General features: G+C 47.2%; 1 protein-coding gene across 10 annotated transcripts; it reads right to left on the bottom strand.

The window, feature by feature from the left end:
* Positions 1–655: 655 nt before the first annotated feature.
* fam193a (family with sequence similarity 193 member A) lies at positions 656–20,314 on the bottom strand. 10 transcript variants are annotated; one of them, XM_060047732.1, is made up of 24 exons: positions 19,910–20,314; positions 18,621–18,695; positions 17,975–18,217; positions 15,734–15,909; positions 15,203–15,370; positions 12,823–13,078; positions 12,241–12,365; positions 11,070–11,277; positions 10,774–10,848; positions 10,406–10,480; positions 10,187–10,296; positions 9,697–9,939; positions 8,979–9,129; positions 8,568–8,717; positions 7,905–8,192; positions 7,360–7,585; positions 6,589–6,936; positions 5,831–6,116; positions 4,984–5,170; positions 4,421–4,660; positions 3,018–4,077; positions 2,357–2,438; positions 1,775–1,876; positions 656–1,063 (listed from the first exon to the last, which is right to left on the bottom strand). In XM_060047732.1, exons 1-23 carry the CDS (start codon positions 20,129–20,131, stop codon positions 1,783–1,785), a joined length of 5,088 nt encoding a protein of 1,695 aa, XP_059903715.1. In that variant the 5' UTR covers positions 20,132–20,314; the 3' UTR covers positions 656–1,063; positions 1,775–1,782. The 10 variants fall into 10 exon arrangements, with proteins under 10 accessions (XP_059903715.1, XP_059903718.1, XP_059903724.1 ...); XM_060047735.1 differs by having other exon boundaries at positions 656–1,876; positions 19,979–20,314; XM_060047741.1 differs by having other exon boundaries at positions 656–1,876; positions 6,637–6,936; positions 11,070–11,217.
* Between the last annotated feature and the right edge of the window lie 84 nt (positions 20,315–20,398).

The following is a 20,398-nucleotide window of genomic DNA, read 5'->3' on the forward strand; positions in this document are numbered from 1 at the left end:
TGAATGATCCTTGTCACACACACCTGATCTTAACCATGACTCACACTGTGTGTTCTTACAAGACCAAAACCTTTTGTTCTGAGAGCGTAGTGTGTTCCACCATTTCCTCTAATTAATTAAGTCTGGTAGTTTCTTGGTGAAATTCCCTTCTTAAAGGGCTGCTGGAAACAAAAGGGAAAAACTTTAAAACAGCTGACTCACTCCTAGAGAAGAATGCTTCGTCATTGTAACGTCATCGTTTTCAACCAATCAGGTTACCAATAAGAAATTGCACTGTAATTGAATGCGTTACTAATCCCAAAAAATTAAAACTTCACACGAGGACCACACGTTTTATACATGCGTGTAAGGGTGGCATCTACAGTATATACTACTTCAATATATCCTAGGAGCCACCGGTACACACATATACATGACCAAATGAGGTGTGAGCAGTGCTGCGGTCGGACAACAAATGCGTGCTTTGCTAAACACTGAACTTTAAAGCCCGATTCCCTCGTCAACAGCAATGACCCCGAGAGTAGGAGCTAAAGTGGGGTGGGCCCCGTGTGCAGTATCAACAGCTCGGCCCCGCCTCAATATGAGCGCTCTTTAAAGTGCACATGCCTTTTATTGTCAACGTGTGCTGGAAATAAGGTTTGACACAAGACACGTATCCTGCTATACTACTTGTATTCCATCTTTCAAAAAAGAAAGACAAGATTTAATATTACTTAACAATATGTTAAAAGGTAGCCAGTCTGGCCTCAGTGTTAATACAATATACACTCTATAACAGATTGATAGCGTGAATTCCATTCTGAAAGTATTCTGATACAAGCTGGCTATAATAATAATAACAATATAATAATAATAATCCAAAAACAAATAAAACAAAACAAATAAAAATTTAAATCATTTTTGTAACTGGTACATTAACTGAACAGTTTGTCAAGTGAACCAAGAAAAAAAAAAAAACAGTCAAGTATTGAGTCTTCCACCTCTCTCTTAAGTTAAGCTGGCTGGGAGGCAGGTAGAGGAGACCAGCGAACCAGCCCATTCCCTTGTCAAAGGAGATGCCATGCTAGAAACATTTGGAAACAATAGGGTAGTGAGCCACAACAAATCAAGTATCATTTTAATATATATATATATATATATATATATATATATATATATATATATATATATATATATATATATATATATATATATATATTCATATTTTTAATTATTACAACAATGTGTCTGTGTCTCTTTTATTTTGGAAGGATTCCATCCAAACATATTTAGCACTTTTGACTACAGATCAGCCAATGTCAGAAACGATAACTTTCAGAACATGGCTTTTCGGTCAAGAGAGAGAGAGAGAGAGAGAGAGAGAGAGAGAGAGAGAGAGATAGAGAGCAAGAGAGAGAGACACCGACCCCCTATTTGGACTGAAAAGCACACAAGCACGCAAGGAAAATTCATCAGAAGGTAGCAGATTTTTCATGTTTTTTTTTGTGTGTCGATAATAATCGTTTTCTTATCGCATAATTTTTGTGTATTTTTTTTTCTTTTCAAGATCAATCCGATGGAGGGTGTGGCTGGCCCACGAAGCAGCGGCGGGAGCAAAGCAAGGCAGCGTGGGTGTGTGTGATTTGGGCACAGCAGAAAAGAAGGGCGGGGCACGACGGATGGGCCAGAATGGTGTGGGGTGTGGTGTCTGGGGGTACAAGAGGTGGGGGTTGGGGTTGCGAGCCCGGCCATGGGGGGGGGGGCTGATAACGTCACACAGCCATAAGTCACTCACAGACGTCCTCAGTGTGCGGCGAACGTTGCTTTCTTTAGACTAAAGTTGGACCAGTTGATTGACAGCCGTTGGCGGGTCTGACGGGCAGAGTCCAAGCAGAACCTGGTGGGGGAGACAGAGAGGTCAGAACCTCTCGTGTATGCTGCACATACACGTGCAGCAGGAATATGAATGGGATGTCGAAGCATTCCTCTTCTTCTTTAGGCACTTGCGCCTGATGGACGTCTTATCTTCTATTTTTCCAACGTTATACCAGCTATGATGGTATATGAACCAGACTCCTCACTAGTTTGCGAATCTCACTCTTATTTTATCTATTAGATCATTCTCCCTCAAATACTTCACCATCCGCTGTTCCGCATAACTAACATCATGTACTTTCATTTCCTTGCATTGTTTTTTAGCTTAGCATTTAGTTTTGGTCATTCTTCTGCATACACTTTCGGTTGAAATAAAACATTATGAACTCTCCTGGCAGTGATCACATTTCCCTGTCTGAGGTTAATTCCGGCAACTTTCAGATCACCATTAGATTTCAAATGACTATCTCAGTTATACGAGGAAGCATTTGGCCGAACATACCTTTTGAAATACTCAACCTCTCTCTCAGTCTCATCCATTTCAGTGCTATCCAGATCGATGTCTTTTGGCAGGAATACGTCGTCTGGAATGAGAGAATGTGCCACACAATGAGAAACAAACAGACTAATTGAAATGCCAAACTTCACATTGCTGTGATAACTGTACTGTACGAGCATTAAGACCTAGGCCAGTAAACAGAAAAAAGCTACCAGGAAAGGATCTAAACCCACTGTCTCAATGGATTATCAATAACTTTGTAAAAATAAAAATAATATCCTGAAATCATTAAATTCCTTCATTATTTATAATGTCATGCTGAACTGCTGATTACTGTTAATCACGACAACAAGGAAATCAAAACGGATAAAGGGATTAGCCTTGAGGTCTTAATTTGTGATGCCCAGCTATGGCGTAACTGGAATAAAGTTTAAAAGGGGACAGTCTAACTTTTTGAACTTCATCTCTGATCTAACGATCAATGACATATTCAAGCAAACAAGAGACCTATGCCGACTGACCCGAAGTACTACAAAACAAGCAAGCAAGACCCTAAACGCTTGACTGAAGTAATACAAAACAAGCAAACAAGACCCTATACCGCCTGTCTGAAGTAATACAAAAAACCGGCAGAGGTCCCAAACCAGGCAGTGAGTACACCCACCAATGGAGCTGTTCATCTTGTCCCCCTTCTTCTTCTTGTTCTTCTTGGCCTTGCCTTTGGGCTGCGGCGACTCCGCCTTGGGGGGCTTGCCGTTCTGCTGGGGGTGCTCCGATTGGCCGGCCGGCGGCGGCGGCGGCAGCGGGGGTGACGATGAGGAGGAGGATGAGTGGTGGCGGTGGTTCAACACAGGTGGGCTCCTTCTCTCCTCCCTCACCTGGGGGTAATGGGGCTGATGAGGAGGGGGAGGGGGTGGAGGAGGAGGCGGCGCCGGGGGGGCGTGGCTCTGGTGCTGCCTCTTCCCGCTGCCGACCCGGTGGTGGTGGTGGAGGAGGTGATGGTGTTGGTGGTGGAGCTGCTGCGGGTCCTCTCTTCCGGGCTGGGCCGCGGCGGGGAGGGGGGTCAGGGCCTCCGCGGCGGCCCTGGGTTGCGTTGCTTTGGTGTGGGGCGCGGCGGCGGAGGTGGCGGGCGCGGTGCCGTTGGTCAGCGGCCCGGCCGCGTCACAGCCCCGGGGCTTCTCCGGCGCCTTCCGGACCGCCGCCTCGCAGCACGCCGTCCGGGAGGCCGAGCGGACCTGGGCCTTGCCGCGGAGCTCCGGGTGCGACGCCGGCGCGGTGCCGTTGAGGAGCGGGGAGGCGGGCAGGGAGGGCAGGGAGCCTGGGGCCGGAGGCGTGGCCTTCTCCCGGGGGCTCTTTGGGATGTGCTGCTTGTGGAGCTGCGGCTGCGGCGGCGGCGGCGGCGGGGGCGTGGCCTCCTTGTGGCCGGGCAGGCGGATGAGGCCGTGGAGGAGCTGCGACTTGCCGTTGTGGAGGTTCTCCAGGACGTTCTGCGCCGCCTGCCTCAGGGGCTGCGGGCTGTTCTGCGGCGGCGCCGTGTTCTCCTTGGCGCGCTCCCGCCGCTTCTTCTTGGCGGCGCGCAGGTGCTGCAGCTCCTGCAGCCGGAGGAGCTCTCGCTGGAGCTCCGCCTCCTCCTCGTCCTGCTGCTGCCGCCGCCGCCGCTCGTCCTCCAGGAGCTGCTCCTCGCGCTCGCGGGCCTCCACCTCCTGCCGGGCCTTCTCCTCCAGCTGGCACGCAACGGGTCACAGAGGGCAAGAACCATTAGGAGGTACCTTTTACAAAGCCACTTTGTAAGCCCATTTTGTGGGTCCATTACAAAATGCAAAAAGCTCAATTAAGGAGAAATATGAAAATGAATACAAATGTGCAAAATAAGATACTAAATATAGAACTCTAGTCAGTCGTGATGAACAGTTAACAAGTAAACAGTAAACACATTGCAAACGGTAGAGGCAGTGTCTATTAAAACAAACGCCTTCATAACAGAGATTTAAACCTTTAAAAACAAACGCGCGACACGCGGGGGGGGTCGATCTAGCGAACGCAAAAAAAAAAAAACACCACCCCCACCTTCTTCTGTTTGTGCCGGGCCCTCTTGGCCGCCTTGGAGCTGGAGGTGGGCTTGCTGTCGGCGCTGTTGATGAACTGCAGCAGGTCCTCCACGCGCCGGTGGTCCTCCACGCCCCCGTCTCGCTCCACCACCGGCTGCTGCTCCTCCCGCTTGGGCTGCTCCTCCTTCCGCTTGGTGAGGCGCAGGCGCAGCTTCTCCCGCATCTCGGCGTAGTTACGGCTGGTGGGCGCCGCCGGGGGCTGGGGGGGGGGGAGACGCAGGTCAGAGGTCAGCCAGGGATCGGTAAATGACCCGTCGGCAGTGTAGATAATTTCCCTCGGTTTCCTCGTGTTACATTTAGATTTATGAAACTAAACGTACACGAATGGGCGACAAATTTAATTATTAAATGCTATTGATCTTTTGTACGGATTGTTAAGAACCATACGGAAAAAATAAAATAAAAACACTAATATCGATATGCAATCCTACCACTATTCAAGATAAAGCGGAAATGTTTGATTGGCTGAAACAAACCCTCCTGACGTAACAAAGAAAGGAGTTGCCCTCGAGCGCCTCTTACCCCTCCGTGACCAAAGAACTCGCAGTAGCAGCAGTCACAGTACTTTCCCTCCTTCTGATTGGTGGAGGTGGAGGTGGAGGAGCTGTGCTCCGAGCAGCTGTCCTCGTCCTGGCTCTCCTCCCCGTCGTAGGGCTGGTGCTCGTAGGCCCCGTTGCCCTCGCAGCGATGGCCCTCGCAGTCCGGATCACTGGGGGGGGGGGGGGGGGGGGGGGGGGGGGCGCGAACCAAGACAGGGACATCTTATGGCAAGCACATCTCTGGCTCTACATAAGCAGTGTAATCTTACATTTATTTATTTTTTGGTCTTATTACTTCTAGATATCTGTGGTGTGTAGTTCATTACCCAGCCCTGTTATTAACCATGTATTGCTTTCCTTTACTGACTAAAACATAGCAGGGAAGCACTGGATAATAAATACTGACTCATGACTCAAACATAGGAGGGCAGCAGTGAATAATCAATAAAGACTTAAACATAGGAGGGCAGCAGTGTATAAACAATAAAGACTTAAACCTAGGAGGACAGTACAGTATAATCAATAAAGACTTAAACCTAGGAGGACAGTACAGTATAATCAATAAAGACTAAAACCTAGGAGGACAGTACAGTATAATCAATAAAGACTAAAACCTAGGAGGACAGTACAGTATAATCAATAAAGACTTAAACCTAGGAGGACAGTACAGTATAATCAATAAAGACTTAAACCTAGGAGGACAGTACAGTATAATCAATAAAGACTTAAACCTAGGAGGACAGCACAGTATAATCAATAAAGACTTAAACCTAGGAGGACAGCACAGTATAATCAATAAAGACTTAAACCTAGGAGGGCAGCAGACTGACCTGCACACGCTGGGTGGAGCACTGACGGGGCCGTCGATGGAGGGGGCGGGGGGCTCGGCGGGCGAGAGGCACAGGCCCTGGTGGTGGGCCTCCAGGAACCCGGGGGCGGGGGTGGGCATCCTCGGGAAGGGCTGCGAGCCCATGGCGGGCAGGTGGGCGTTGGGCGCCGTGGGCAGGCTGGGACCTGAGAGCAGGGGGAGGGAGGCCAGGCCCGTGGGGCTGTTCCTGGGGGCGACCGGGCTGGGTAGCCGGTGGTCCTCTTTGCCTAGACTGTGGAACACGTCGTCTGGGTGGGTGGGGGGTGGGGGTGGGGGGGGAGAGAGAGAGACAGACGGAGACCCAGGGTCACGATCGCAGTGTCAGGGTGAAAGGAGGGCGGTGGACGGTGGAGGCTTTAGGAGACGATAAAAGGCTTTGACTAGAGTTAACAGCTAGACGGCCGTGTGGTTAATGTCACCGCCGACGAAACCAAACGGGCTGTGTACTTAATACAAGTATAAACATGAACACACCGAGAAATGTAATCTGATTAATAACGGGGAGGTACACAATAAGAAAAAACTGACTTTTGAAATGTGCAAGCAAACAAAAGTTAAAATAAACATCGGAATCTCCCCGAGGCCGTATCTGCGGTTAAGCACTATACTCTAGAGCGTCTATTGGATTGTTATCAGCAGAGTACAGAGGAGAAATAACTCAAGCACCCCTTCAAAGCCTTATAAGCTTGAGGCACCAACCTACAGTAGCCCCTGCGTTACCTAAAGAGTTGGGTCTTTTGGATGAGAGGTGGAGGGTGGGGTTATTACTTGACTGCACAGTGGTGGCGGTGCAGGACACGGAGGCCGTGGCGCCCGAGGTGGCCATGGCCACGCGGTGCGACTCCAGGAAGGCGTCCTGGAAGTTGTACAGACACTTCTTCTTGGCGCCGCTCTTCTTCTGCTCCATGGCCTCCATCATGGAGGAGGTGGAGCAGGAGGAGGACGAGGAGGAGGAGGAGCAGGAGGGAGGAGGCAGAGGAGCGGCCAGCGAGAGGCCGTCCCGGTGGGCGCCGATGTAGGTGGGCTGGGGGAGGGGCACGTCGGGGAGGGGGGGCCTGAGCATGTCACCTGGGGGGGCAGGGTGCATGGGTCACATGGAGGTCAGAGAGACGTCAGGTAGAGCGTTCATTTAACGGGTTTAGTCTCAGCCAAGAGGGGTTTAGCTTTCTGAGGTGGCTTTTGAATGCACGTCCCAGGTCTAAACCCGCATTTGTGACACAAGCACGAGATGTCATATTTTCTCCCCAACTTCTAACATCCATCTGATTTAGCCCCGATCAACGTCGGCAGGTAATAACAAAGAACCCAGGGAATGAATGTGAATCTTGACACACTATTTTAAACACGGCACTGAATTGGTAGGCAGAATTAGGCACTTTGTCCCTAAATAAATACAGCGCCTTTATGGAACCTCCTGAATATCTGAATCTAATTCAGAAATGAATGTGGTGGCTGGGGCCCCCTGGTGGCGGACCGCTGCGCCGGACTCACTGGGAAGGGACTCTGGTAGCAGCATGGAGGTGTTGAGGCTCTTCATCACTGCGGCGTCCCACAGGTTCTCGAATTTGAGCGAGAGGCACTGCAGCGAGCTGTTCCAGTCCCCGGTGCCGCCCCCCGCCGCACCGAAGCAGTTCTGGTAGACGTGGTCCGGGAGGGAGGGGCTGAAGGCCGGCTGCTTGGCCGCAGAGTGGTTCGATGAGGGGGCCGGAGGGAGGGGCTGGAAGGGAAGAGGTGGGGTTCAGGGGGTCAGTGGATGGCTTAAGGGTGAGCTCCTTCCATCAGGTGAAGACAATACTGGTCTGATGATAACAAACGAGTCCATTTTTGGCCGAGGGTGACCCCTTGTGGCGAAAAGAAGCAACGACAAAGGGAAGGGCAGTACAAATACACAGAGGTAAAAATGAAAATAGTTTGAAGAGGAAGATCAAACCAGATTGGGAGAAAACCAAAGACACGACTGATAAGAGAATTTAACCTTGAACCCTTGAAAGAATTACCAAAAAGTACATCACACACACACACACACACACACTGACCTTGTTGTGTGTGAGGGGCGAGCTGGGGGGGTAGAGGGTGGGGTGGAGCAGCGGCCGGGGCAGGTGGGACAGGTTGTGCAGGGGCAGGTGGCCGTGGATGTGCGGGTAGAGGTGGAGCGCGGGGTGGGCGGAGGGGGCCTTGGTGTCCGTGAAGAACTGCTGTCCGAACGCGGGCGGGGGGGCGGGGGTCTGGAGGCGGCTGGAGTGCAGGGCGGAGGAGGAGGAGGAGGTGGAGCCGGGCTCCTGGCTGCAGACGTGGCACTGGCAGGCGTGCTGGGCCTGCTCTACCTGCGGCCGCAACACAGACCACAGCGGGCTCACTGATTGGCCCGCTGAAACACAGCGAAGGTGCGCATCCCACTGGGCAGGTTTGAATGCGTTGTAGCAGAGTGATGATGTAACGTAATGGGAGGGCGTGGTTACCAACGGTGCTGTCCGGAGTGTATACACACACACACACACACACACAAACAAACATAAAGACAGGGGGAGGAGCTTCGCTCGTGAAAACGTAATAGAATGACGACATTAAAACATAACGTGCAACGTGAGTGGAGGCAGGATGAGACATTAAACATACGCAACAATGCCTGATTATTTTCTCACAAAGGAAGAAAGGCACCCCGAGTCTAAGGCGATATGCTGCGATGCGATCGGCCGTACCAGCTGGTGGTTGTAGGAGGGAGGGGGGCTGTTGCCCGTCCCAGAGGGGTGGTCCATTGGACGCCCGGGTGGCTCCCCGGCGCCCCCTCCGTCAGCCTCCTCCTCTTCCTCCTCCTCGCCCTCCGAGGAGCTGCTGCTGCTGCTCAGACCCTGAGGAAGAGGACGAAGAGGACGGTTTCTTCAGAGTGGTTTTCATATTTAATTGACTTGCTATAATCAGCTTCTAACAATCCTATAATTTTCTTACTTTTTCCCCTTAGTATCTTCATTATCATCATCCAACCTGATTCTTAAACCAGGTTTGCTGCACCAAAAGCATGTTTGTCTGTTTGATGTGTTCACCACATGGCGCTGTCCCGGGCAGCATGAAATAGGTTGTGACCACAGAGTGTGAACCGTCACCGCCCTCACCTTCAGCTCTGCGCTCTCCCCTCCCCCGTTCAGGTCGGCGTGCAGGCCGTTCACGGCGCCCGTGACGACGCTGTGGTCCTCGTAGGCACCCATGGCGTACACGTCCCCGAACTTGGTGGACATGGGCGGGCCTTCGTCGTCGTCGCTGATGCTGTCGGCGCAAACCAGGAAATAAAAAACATGAGAGTTGTGGGTTGTGGGTGGGATATGGGGGGATGGGGGTAATTATTGGCTCGATAATTATTGGATGTTTAACTTTGTGAATCCTCAAGGAAAATAAAAAAAAACGTGATGACCAAATAAAAGAAGAACAACCACGTATTTTATAAGGTGTCACTGTATAAATAATGATCAACTGATCCAACTATTTCACGCTTTACATGGGACAATAACACCTAAATAACTAAACATTTCAGGGAAAAGGCGTGTGAAAATGACACACTGAACCATGATGCAACAATAAGAAACACTAAAACGTCTGCTAAACTATTTTGGAATCCTAGCACTAGTCTGCACTGTGCAGCCCACTGCAGCACTCTCCCCTCACACTGCAACTGGGCTCACGAGGCACAAGGTGCAATCCCAGCCATCTGCACCAAAGCCTTGGGTGACTCGAAAGGCGCCTCTAAATTAAATGTATTATTATTATTATTATTATTATTATCCCTGTTCGAAGACGCGGCTCGGAGGGTAGTGGGGCGGGGCCGGAGGGACTCACAAGTTGTGCGTGTCTCCCTGGGGCAGCATGAGGCGGGGGTGCTGCTGGATGGTGACCGGGGAGCTGGAGTTGGAGCCCGAGGCCGAGCTACCGGAGGACAGGCTGGGGGGGTGCACCTCGGCCAGGTAGCCCCGGGGCGGCTCCCCGTGTATGGGCAGCTTGATGTGGAGGTCCTCGGCCATCGGGGAGTCCATGATGCCGCAGGTGAGGATGTGGGAGAGGCTACAGTCGTCACAGGTGCACCTGGGCGGAGGGGGGGGCGGCGTTAGTTGCGGACGGTGGGGGCTTTGAGGAAGGCTGGCTAGGATGAATATCAGCAGAACATGTATCGCAGGTGGGAAGATGAAAACGTAGCCAGTCTGTAAAACAGGTACTACGCTGAAATCGGACATGTCCGCTCTGCTATCGCTTATGTTCAAACACGTCAATGCACGGAATAACCTATCACGGATTTTGATTACATTATTGATTTTGAAACGGCAGTACTAACCTTCTTCGGTAATTGCAGTTTGGACAATCTGGGATGCTGAGCCGAGAGGAGAGCATCCTCATCGTGTCTTCGAAGTTATCCCCCGGAGTGGACTTTTTACTGTTCGTTAACTAAAGAAAGGAACACAGAGCAGAAACTATGAGCCCTGCACGTTCACTATGGGATGTTTCCTATGATTTTGTCACACCAGCTTCCTAATATTATGTTTGCATATTATACCTGCTCTTCTATGAATCTTCTTTGCTTAAAAAACTCCCAATCTTCTTTAAGCATCTGCTGTTTTGTTTTCAGTGTCTGGAAATCCAAAAGAATTATAAGGAGGACATTATTTTTCTTGTGTGTGGCGTTGTTGTGCGTTGTGTTGAAGAAGAAGCAGAAGTGAAGTGTGTCATCTTAAACGTCTATTGCATGCAACGTTTTATATTACTTAAGCCATAAAGCTAAACATATAGCATTGCTGGTGAGGTCAAAATCATATGGAAAGAAACATTGGAAGCAAATCAACAACTACCTCACACTCTAGACTACAGGAGCTACCATTTCAATCTAGGGTACAACAATAAAACATGGAAAGGTTATAATCTTACGTTTTTACTAATCAAAGACTTGTGTGGCTCTGTTCGTTGATTGGTTAGATTCTGACCCTCCACCTTAAAAAGCAGCTGCAAGACATCTCACATGTTGACATCCTGAACTAACACCTCAATCACCTCCACAACAAATATCACAATGACACTAATTAGATTATCACAAGCGGATCGACTCAGTACACCAATGTCAGCAAAAGAAATACGGGTTGATATGTTTTTGTTTCCGTCGCCACAGGAAGAAATCGGTCCAAATCGTCATCACAAGAAGCGAGGGCGTATAGAGCGGCGCCTACCTGCTCGTCCACATAGTCATCGATCCTCCTCTCGCACTGCTGCCACTTGGCTGCCACCGCGGCCATGTCCTGCTGCAGCTGCTGGTAGCTCTCCAGCAGGGCGCCGTACATGTCCTCGCTGTATGAGTCATGAGAGGACGAGCCCTGTCTGGGAGCAGAGACGGGGCCGAGACACGGGGCACAATCAGGAAGCTGGTGTGTACACAGCCTTCGGGTCTGGGACACAGAGTCAGCAGCGGTTTGATGAGGTCATGTCTTTACTCGATTGGCGTTGAAATGAGGGACGTTTGGATTATTTATTTTTTGCTTCCTGTATATAATGTATCACAAGTATCACAGGTTAAAAAAGGGATAATACAAATCTTTGTCCACGTGCAGTTCACAAATTTTACAAAATGTTCTATTTTTGCTTGAAACGTGTCACTCGATATCCTTGGGATCTGCTCCATGCATGTCATCTTCGTACATTCCCGAGAATTACCTAATTACACCCATCACTTTCACTAAAGAGATGAGCCTCGCTTTTCTACTTTAAAGCTAGGGCAGGAAATATATTTCAGAAGCCTATTTTGTTGAAATTACCTTTAATTAGAGATGGCACTCAATAAATCAAGTGCTCTGACAAAAAAAAAAAAAAAAAATGAAATCTTCTACCTGTGCACACACAGCCTGTGCACTCATTGCCCATCAGATTCATCCACCGAGCAAGGCAGAGCTATTGCTAAAGCTAGCGAGCTAGTCCTGTGTTCTGCAGGAGTGGTTTTAGGGAGACCTGAAGGGAGGTGGGGGATTTTTCAGTTGGATCATTTTAAAATATTGCTTACTCCTGCTGGTTTCTCAAAATTGCCTACCCTAGCTCAAAGGGAATTTTATGAAAAGTTAATTTGTGGAGATTATAAAACCAAACCCTTGATGAAACTTGATAATTAATAATTTAAATGGGTGGACCCTATAGCAAGTTAAAGACATACTCTCATAACATCAGTGAGCCATATCATTTGGGCCTGGTTGCTTTATACAGTTGATCCCTTTTACCGCCGTCCGAAGCAGAATTTGGCAAGTGATGCAACTCTTAAATACATCTCTAGGCCAACAAGAGAAAACAAATCTCGACACCGCAACGTTCCTCTTGGGAACTGAACACGTGAGCCATAGTTAAACAATGACTTACTTCAGCTGTGCAACCAGTGCAGGTAAACTGCTGTGCAAGATTGGCTCAGAGAACACCAGGTTCTCAAAAAGGTGCTTGTTGTGCAGCTCCCACGTCACCTGGAACTTCTGGAGGTGTTCATTCTCCTGAAACCAAATAAGACATTGGAATGAAGGCCCAGATAAGGCATCTAAAAAAGTCGCTCTAAGAAGAGCTGGTTAAAGAGACTGAGGCAGACATTTAACTAGTTTCCGGGGATTGGGGAATAACTGCCTCGAGAAGGGGAGGAACGATGACATTTGATGGGGAAAACGTGGATCTTAGTTTAGAAAAGCGTACTGCGAGTGATATCGCATTGCATCGTCTACTGATTACCTTTCCATTTTTTGAGCTTTTACGAGACCTCAAACCGAGTTGGGAGCCAAATTCTGGCATGGTGAGATTACTACAAACATGCCAAGGTGAGTTATTGGGGACTAAGGGTTGACAAAAGAGGAACAACATATAATAAAAAACACTCAATTAACTTCAGTCAGCAAACACTTTCCCTTTGTGTACACATATTTAACAGCATCACCGGCATGGGAATAATATCCAACTGACCAGAGTGAGCAGGAAGCTGCTGATACTGCGTGCGGCCTGGCAGAGAGCATTGTACTCGTCCAGGAGCAGGGAGACAAACTGGTGGGCCTGGGGCGGGCCCTGGGCTGCTGCTGCTGCCCCGGACCCCACCACCGCGGCCCCGGCCTTGGAGCCAGCAGACAGGTGCTTCAGCAGCCGCACCTTCATCTCCAGGACGTACTCGCGGGCCTGCTGCTCCAGCCGCTGGTACAGCTGGTAGGGGTCCTTCTCACACAGCCTGAGAGAACAATAGTTGATGTTAAGACTAGAACACATTGAGGTCCATCCACGGCCACAGAGTACAATCCTCCTCAGTCTGTTTGAAACATGCCATCCAGTTCAAAAGGATTCGTCGGCTGAACGCTGATCTAAGGTAAAATTGTCTTGATTCAAATAATGGCCCGTTTGTGATCAGATATTTGGCTGTGTCCAAAATTCTCTTTTCTTCTCTCTCTTATCAATCAATATGCAATACTGATTGCAAACAAACGACGTGACACAATATATGTTGCAATATCTGTTGTGCTCCACAGAACTTCCACTACAACCGGCATGCTCAAAGTTGTCCTTTTCTGACGAATGTGGCAACAATGGACGATCCTGAACTTTCTACCTCCAGGAATTACGGGTTCAGTGTCTCCTCATTGCCCTGTTCCTAACTCTATTTATAGTAATACACACGGCTAGCCGTTTGTAAGCATATGTTTTCTATTCTGTTCGAAGTGAATCTGCAAGTAGCTGTATTTTATTTAAATTAATTGTAGTTGATGACCTCATATTATAACAGAAATGGGAGTACCACTGTTTAATGGTGATTTGTTTTGTTCTGCCCATGACATTGTGACTAACCCCAGTGTTAACAAAAAAACCAATGGAAGTTAGTCTTCTTAGGACATCCATAAGCAGTTTGGTTAACTATAGTTTGTTTATGGTGTATAAGGTCCTTCTTATTGCTTAGCCTTACTTTAATGACCTGGCCCCATATATAACAAACTACATTTGGATATGGCCTACCCATTGATAGATGTAAAACAAACAGCCCTGCTGTGAAAGCGTATCCTCTCCCCTGGCGAGATGGGACTTTGGGCTTGTCTGGCAGCTGGGCTGGCTTAGGGTGACCAATCAACATGGTCAGGGCTCCAGACTTATTTTTTTCACTAGGAGCACTGTAGCCCCTAACTGAAAATTTTAGGGGCGCAACCAGAAATTTTAGGGGCACAAACCATTAATCAACATGCCAACCAAATATTCACATTTCTACTAATTTTCAATGTATTACTAATAACTATTTTGATAATAGATGCAGAAATTAAAATGTGCCGTTTCAAATTCAGTGTCACATTTTATTGTGATTCTCATCTATCCCAACGGTTTCCAGGTTTGCGCATTCATGCGTTCGACAAGTACGGAAGCGACAGTTTCACGGGAGTGCGCCCGCTTGTTGTGCTGCTTGACAGGACGCTGAGCCTCCTCTCTGCCCGCTCGCCTCTCCATTGAGAATGCATTATCAGTCCCGACAAACGTCTCCCGTGTGAATATCCCTTTATGGCACCTGAAGTCCTGCACTGGTTCGGGTGACCCGCACAATTTGGATGAAACGAGTCGGGTCGGACGCCTGACGTTTACACGCGCTCGATAATCTCTAGGACCCTCCTCCTCGACACATTAGCCTTTACCTTCGCTGATCTTCCCATCTGAGGGGTGATGACGACACAAATTAAACGTCGGTGAAAGTTGGGAGTGGCTGAGGGAACAAATTCTCCTGTGAAACTTGTTTATACATTTCTAAACATTGCACTGTTTGTATGCTTTCTATTTGGCATACGTTAATGCCACAGTCCTAAAATATGTTTGGTACATTTTTCTTCTAGGTTTCTACTCAGCATGTTTCAAGCTGGCCCCGTTTTGACAAGTCAAGCTGGCATTCAGTGAACTAGACCCAACACATCCAGGTCACTGTGTCACTGTGCTGGGAGTCCCCAAATGAGCTGACTGAGCAATATGCCAAACTGACCACTTCCTATCTCGCCAAACTACTGCAAACTGAAGTTTAAAAAAATTAAATAATAACATGTGGCTCCAATTTGATTATTCAGTCAAAAATATTGCTCAGTTTAAAAACTTTTGGAAAACCATAAAAACCATCCCTTAATAAACAAAAGTACAAATCATCCATCCAACAGCCGGTATCCCTTTCTTGTTCAATAGTGGCCATTACACCCATCGCTAAAGTTAGTCTGAGACAACATTACATTTATGCAGTACTATCACATATTCTCTCCTTGTGGCCTTGTTGTGTTCATAGGCTTTCAGAGGATGGACGTCGGGGAAAGGATAGGGTGGTGGGGGGGCTGTGTCCTACCTATCCACAAGCTCCTTCATGCCCTCCTTGTCTCTGTCCATCGGCTGGTCGTGGTCCTCTCCCAGAGGGGTTCCCGTCTGCCGGTAGATGCAGCGCACCAGGTACCTCACCTCCGACCAGTGGTTCTGCAGCTGCTGGGACTCCCTCTCCGACTCGGCCGAGATCTCCCTGCAAAGGGCCGAACCAGAGGGGGTTTGATTCAGGGGTTTCCAAAATTGATTAATAAAGGCAGATAGGAGACCCAAGCCACCAGACTGGTGGCTTGGGTGGTTTAATCTCAACCCGAATGCCCAGGGTTCGCAGTCGACCTGTACGCAGCCCTGTGCGAGATTCTAACAAGCTTAACCCTCACCTGCTCCTGACTGACATGTGTCTATACTAAGGATTAACTTCAAGTTTTATTGGATTCCAATAAAAGGCTAAAATGCTAACTAAGGAATATTTAAAACACTACGATTTATAAGTCAGGATCTGATAAAAAAAAAACATAAGGTTAATTAAAGGGGAGGCGAAGAATGGCTTGAAACGGACCGTCTTTCGTTGCAGGCTTCACAGCTGCACACAGTGTCTGCCGTCATTGGCGTGGTGAGGTCGGGGGCCGGGAGCATGGGTAGGGCGGGCGCTGCAGTGGTCAGTCTGTCCGCGGGGGCGGGCTCCTGCACCAGGCCTCCGTTACCCACAGGCATGTGTAAAAGGAAGTCCTGACTCTGAGCAAGGGGGAAATATGAGAAGAGGGGAGGTTCATTTATCTTGTGTATGTTCGAGAAGACCCTTTATATGTTGAAGGAGTTCTAGGATTTTGCACCCATTTTTGGTAGGCAATATAAAATATTTATATGGATTCTATTCAAGAAGCGTATTTTATTAAAACCTGTTTCCAGTATTGAAAACGTGCCACTTTAACACGTATGTGTTTGAGCTGGCATGTAACTGTGGTGGTTATTAAGACATTGAAAACAAGTGCCCATTAATTTAAGCCTACATACGATAGATTATGGACTGGTCGACCAATAATCACTTATTGTACGCAGCACATTCACAGTGAGTGACCACATGCAAAGGACCACAATAAGTGTAAGAAAGGCTCTGACATGCCACAGTTAAGAAATAGGAAATGCAGAACCCATATGAGACCGAACACTGTAATATAAAACATTACAGGGTCACAGTGATCCTATGGAAAACTAGGCGGTAAAATGCAAACTTTATGTTTGACGTTTTAACCTCCAGGTTTGAAAGTCTTTCAAGCATGTCCATATCTAAGCTGGTATGTTCTGTGACCCAGTAACATAGTACATGAATATGATATGTTATATAATGGATGTGAGTTGGGTCACATAATGGGGTAGGGAAATGCCTGTATCTACACAAATATTTTTTATTGCACAAACATGTTTAGACATTTGTAATAATTATTAACCCTTTCATTACATTTAAATCTGCAACAAGACAAACTGCCATTGCCCTAGAATTATGATTTTTACAGCACAGCTTGTTAGAAAAACACAGTGGTATGATTAGGGATGTAACGGTATGAAAATTTTACCTCACGGTTATTGTGACCAAAATTATCCCGGTTTTCGGTATTATCAAGGTATTTTTAAAAGTGGGTTCAATATGTTCAGAAAGCACTGATAGGCCTACGCAACTGAAATAGTTTAAAAAAGTCTAACAGTTTATATTTATTAACATATTATATTATCAAAAGTGCAACTTCTAACCTCAAAGGAACAAGGGTTAACTTCTGGTGGTGAAAATCTTTTTGATAATTCAACGTTGCTAAGCATATAATGGCCGCTGTCAGGGAAAGGGGATATTTTTTTTTTCAACCCCAGCGTCCTCGGTTGCCAAGCGACGTCAACGTCTTTGGCGGACTATTTCTCTGCTGATCAACACTACGACTGCTGGTATGCTTTAGACGCGTCTAGTTCACCGTCATGCAGGCTGTGTTTAGTAAAATAAATAGCGATCTGTTTTCGGTGCTTGTAGGCCTATCTGCCTAAGCCCACGTTGAAATAATTTTGATGTTGAATGTTGACGGCGCAGTTGTTGAAATAAACTAATTGATTTCATACAAATCATAAAAGCCTCTCCCTGTGTCATTGTGTGTGTATACGAGTTGCGTGCGTGCGTTCGCCGTGGGGGGTTCTTGATTGACTGATTTTCAAATATTATTAGAATACTACTCAGCGAACATTGAATAGTATTTTTTGCCAGAAATGCACATCCCTATTAGAAGGCTGATGGATGTCTTGAGCGCTGTCGTCACCTCCTTCTGCCATGATTCCAACTTCAAGAAACTTAAAAACATTATGTTGTAGGCTACACAGTGCGCCTGCGCGGCAACTTCAGGAGACTCGGATGAAGCGCTGGGAAGGATTTAAGCACACGGTTACCACGCCGCGGGCGCGGTTATCCACCAAGATAATAATTTTATTTGAATTGAAAACGGTAATTGTTATGACAACATTTTTATCGGGCTTTACCGTACCACCGGTAACCGTTACATCCCTAGCATGATAAATGGTTAAATGGTAACTTTCACATTCACACACAAGAAAAAAGAAGATGAAGTTGGACACTTCTGGACACATGAAAGCACAAAGAACCCACAAAAACAACAATTGAACTCAAGGCAATGCTAAACATAGCTACCCCTTCAAACAGAGTAGCATTTCATATCTAAATCAAACTACATTCAGGAAGAAGAAGCAAAGAGGAGCAGTGAAAAGCAACCACTTTATATCAGACTTATAAGCCGTCGCGACTCACCCCAAGCGATTGCTCCAGAGCGGTTTGTCGGTCCTCCTTCTCCACCGTGCGCCTGCAGTCAGGACAGACCCACAGGGGCAGCTGTAGGGCACTGGGGTTCTTTGTGGGCTGGTCACTGCCATTCTGGCCGCAGCCCTCCGTCTCAGACTGTAAGACACTTTCTTTGCGTTCACAGCGGCACAAGAGGCATCGGTCACCGGACGTGTAGGGTGCCCGCTGGTTCAGACCGAAGGTGAACGGGGTCTGTTATGGGTGGGGGAGGGGAGGGTTGATGAAATGATGGTAGAAACAATACAGAACCATCTTAGCTTTAACTTCAGGTAGTCACTGTTTAAATGAAAGCGTAACTCTGTCTGTAACGCAAACTTGTAACAGAATCAACATGCACAGTCTGAAATCATGTCTACAAACGGGACAGCTTATTATACAACCTTAAAACCAAACACATCTTAGGGTCAAAAAATATTTATTTTAATTATAAATAATCTTGGCTATTTACTGCATTTTTAAATCTGATAACAATATACTGGCAGACGTCTTCCATGTTTTCAAAACCACACACTAAAAATGTGTGGGGTTCAAAGCAGAGTAAACAGCCATCTTATCGTGGACGTTTTTTGTTGAATTTTCTCATCAAGTAATTTACCTGAAGGACTCCTGAGAAGTCAGCATTGACTGGCCCCTCTGTGAACTGTGGTGTGAGACTATTGTTCATTGGAACCTAGGGGAAAACAAATACCCCAACATGAACACTCATTTGCACCTTATGAACTGTATTATAACACATATGACAGCTGTCAGTCTTTGGCATCAACATACACATATTGGAAAAAGGATCATAATGCTTAGTAGATATCAACATTTGTTTATACATCAAATCAACTCTTGAAATGAGAATGGGGGGGCACATAGGTAAATCTTAAACTGATTGAGGAAGACTAAGGATAATACATTGAGATATTCATTAAATACAAAATAACAGCATAGCCTAATGGTACCGATATTGTTTGGGGAAATCATGGCAATAACATGTCTCCCAGCAATGTAGGTGAATTGTGGCTCCATTTAACGTGCGTCTATTTACTTATTTTAAGTACACCTATTCCATTTCCTATTAACTATGAAAGTATTTATTCAAACCACCGTATGTCTATTATGTACTAATCTTCTTGTGAAACGAAAGTAGGTTCTGCTGGGCTTGTGTCAGACAGCAACTTTGACAACATCGTCACAGGTTTGGATGTGTATGTACACATGTACAACAGCTATTGAGCATGGAACATGCTAACCTAGTGTTATATCTAGCTATATCCAAACAACGCTACGTCATAGATTTCCAACCAATCTGCAATCAATTTTCTTATCCACCAAATGTGCAATCATATGCTTAATATTAGACGTAAAAAGATGTTCGTCCAGTCCATAAAAAAACACCCAAGTTCAAACAAGGCCCAGCAGGACTTAACTTTACGTTAGCAACTCCTGTGTGCCAATGTTTGTGTAAGTAGCAATGCACATCGCCAACACTGAACGACAAGTCACTATTCAATAGGTTCAGTAAATGTCACAGGCGTGGAACAACTAAACATACGTTTTAATATACCTAAATAGCGCTCACTTAATGTCCATGTTATGGTTGTTTCAGGCTAGCCCCAGCTAATGAAATAAGACAACACTGGGCCACCTTCTTACACCAGAATAACAAAACGAGGTCAGTACCACATCGTGCATATCGATAACTATGTATGTACCATATGAACGCAACGTACATAAACCTTATTATGTGTACTAAGCCTATTGGAATACTGTCTAGCTGCCAAGAGGTTCATTAGCTTCCTTCCTCGCCTGCCATGTCAGGCCCAAATTCAGATGTGTCGCTGATATGTGGACAGCGACCCTGGCTTTGCCACAAACTGGATATCGTGACACACTCACCTCTCCATTCAGACCAGCCATTGACGCTATATTCCCATTTCCACTGCAATCGGATGTCAAAAAACTTACTGCAGGGACAGGTGTTGTCGTTCCTTGAGAACATAGGGCCGAGACAACCCCGGCCTTGCCACTGCTGCTGTTGCAGACAGTACTGCAGCTACTGCCACCGCCCCGCTTGTTCTTCCTACGTTTAGCTCCTCGTTTAGCATCGGTTGGACTCATTCTTTCCACAACAACACGGAGACAACGTGCCTTTCAGAACTGGCAGGCTCTTGAGGGGAATGTCGTGTAAGAATACTCCGATATAAGTTTGGAAGATGATTTTTAGAGACTACCAGAACGGCAGACACTCAGTGCCATCCAAGTGTAAGCCGACTAGATTCCAATATGGCCTCTGGTTGGCCTCGTCGGGCTGGAGTTTGCGTTCCTACGTACGAAACGTGCCGCTGGTACTTCTGGGAAATTGTGTTTTATTACGATCACTGACAG

The sequence above is a fragment of the Gadus macrocephalus genome, chromosome 3 (assembly GCF_031168955.1).
Source record: "Gadus macrocephalus chromosome 3, ASM3116895v1".
NCBI lineage: Eukaryota > Metazoa > Chordata > Actinopteri > Gadiformes > Gadidae > Gadus > Gadus macrocephalus.

Bases quoted from the DNA above. Each gene is read 5' to 3' on its own strand.
- fam193a (XM_060047732.1), bottom strand. From the start codon at position 20,131: ATGAGTCCAACCGATGCTAAACGAGGAGCTAAACGTAGGAAGAACAAG. The intron at 15,371-15,733 runs GTCCGTTTCAAG...GGCCCTTTGCAG, and splicing joins GAAGCCTGCAACGAAAGACG to GGAGATCTCGGCCGAGTCGG. The intron at 13,079-15,202 runs GTAGGACACAGC...TTGTTCTCTCAG, and splicing joins ATGAAGGAGCTTGTGGATAG to GCTGTGTGAGAAGGACCCCT.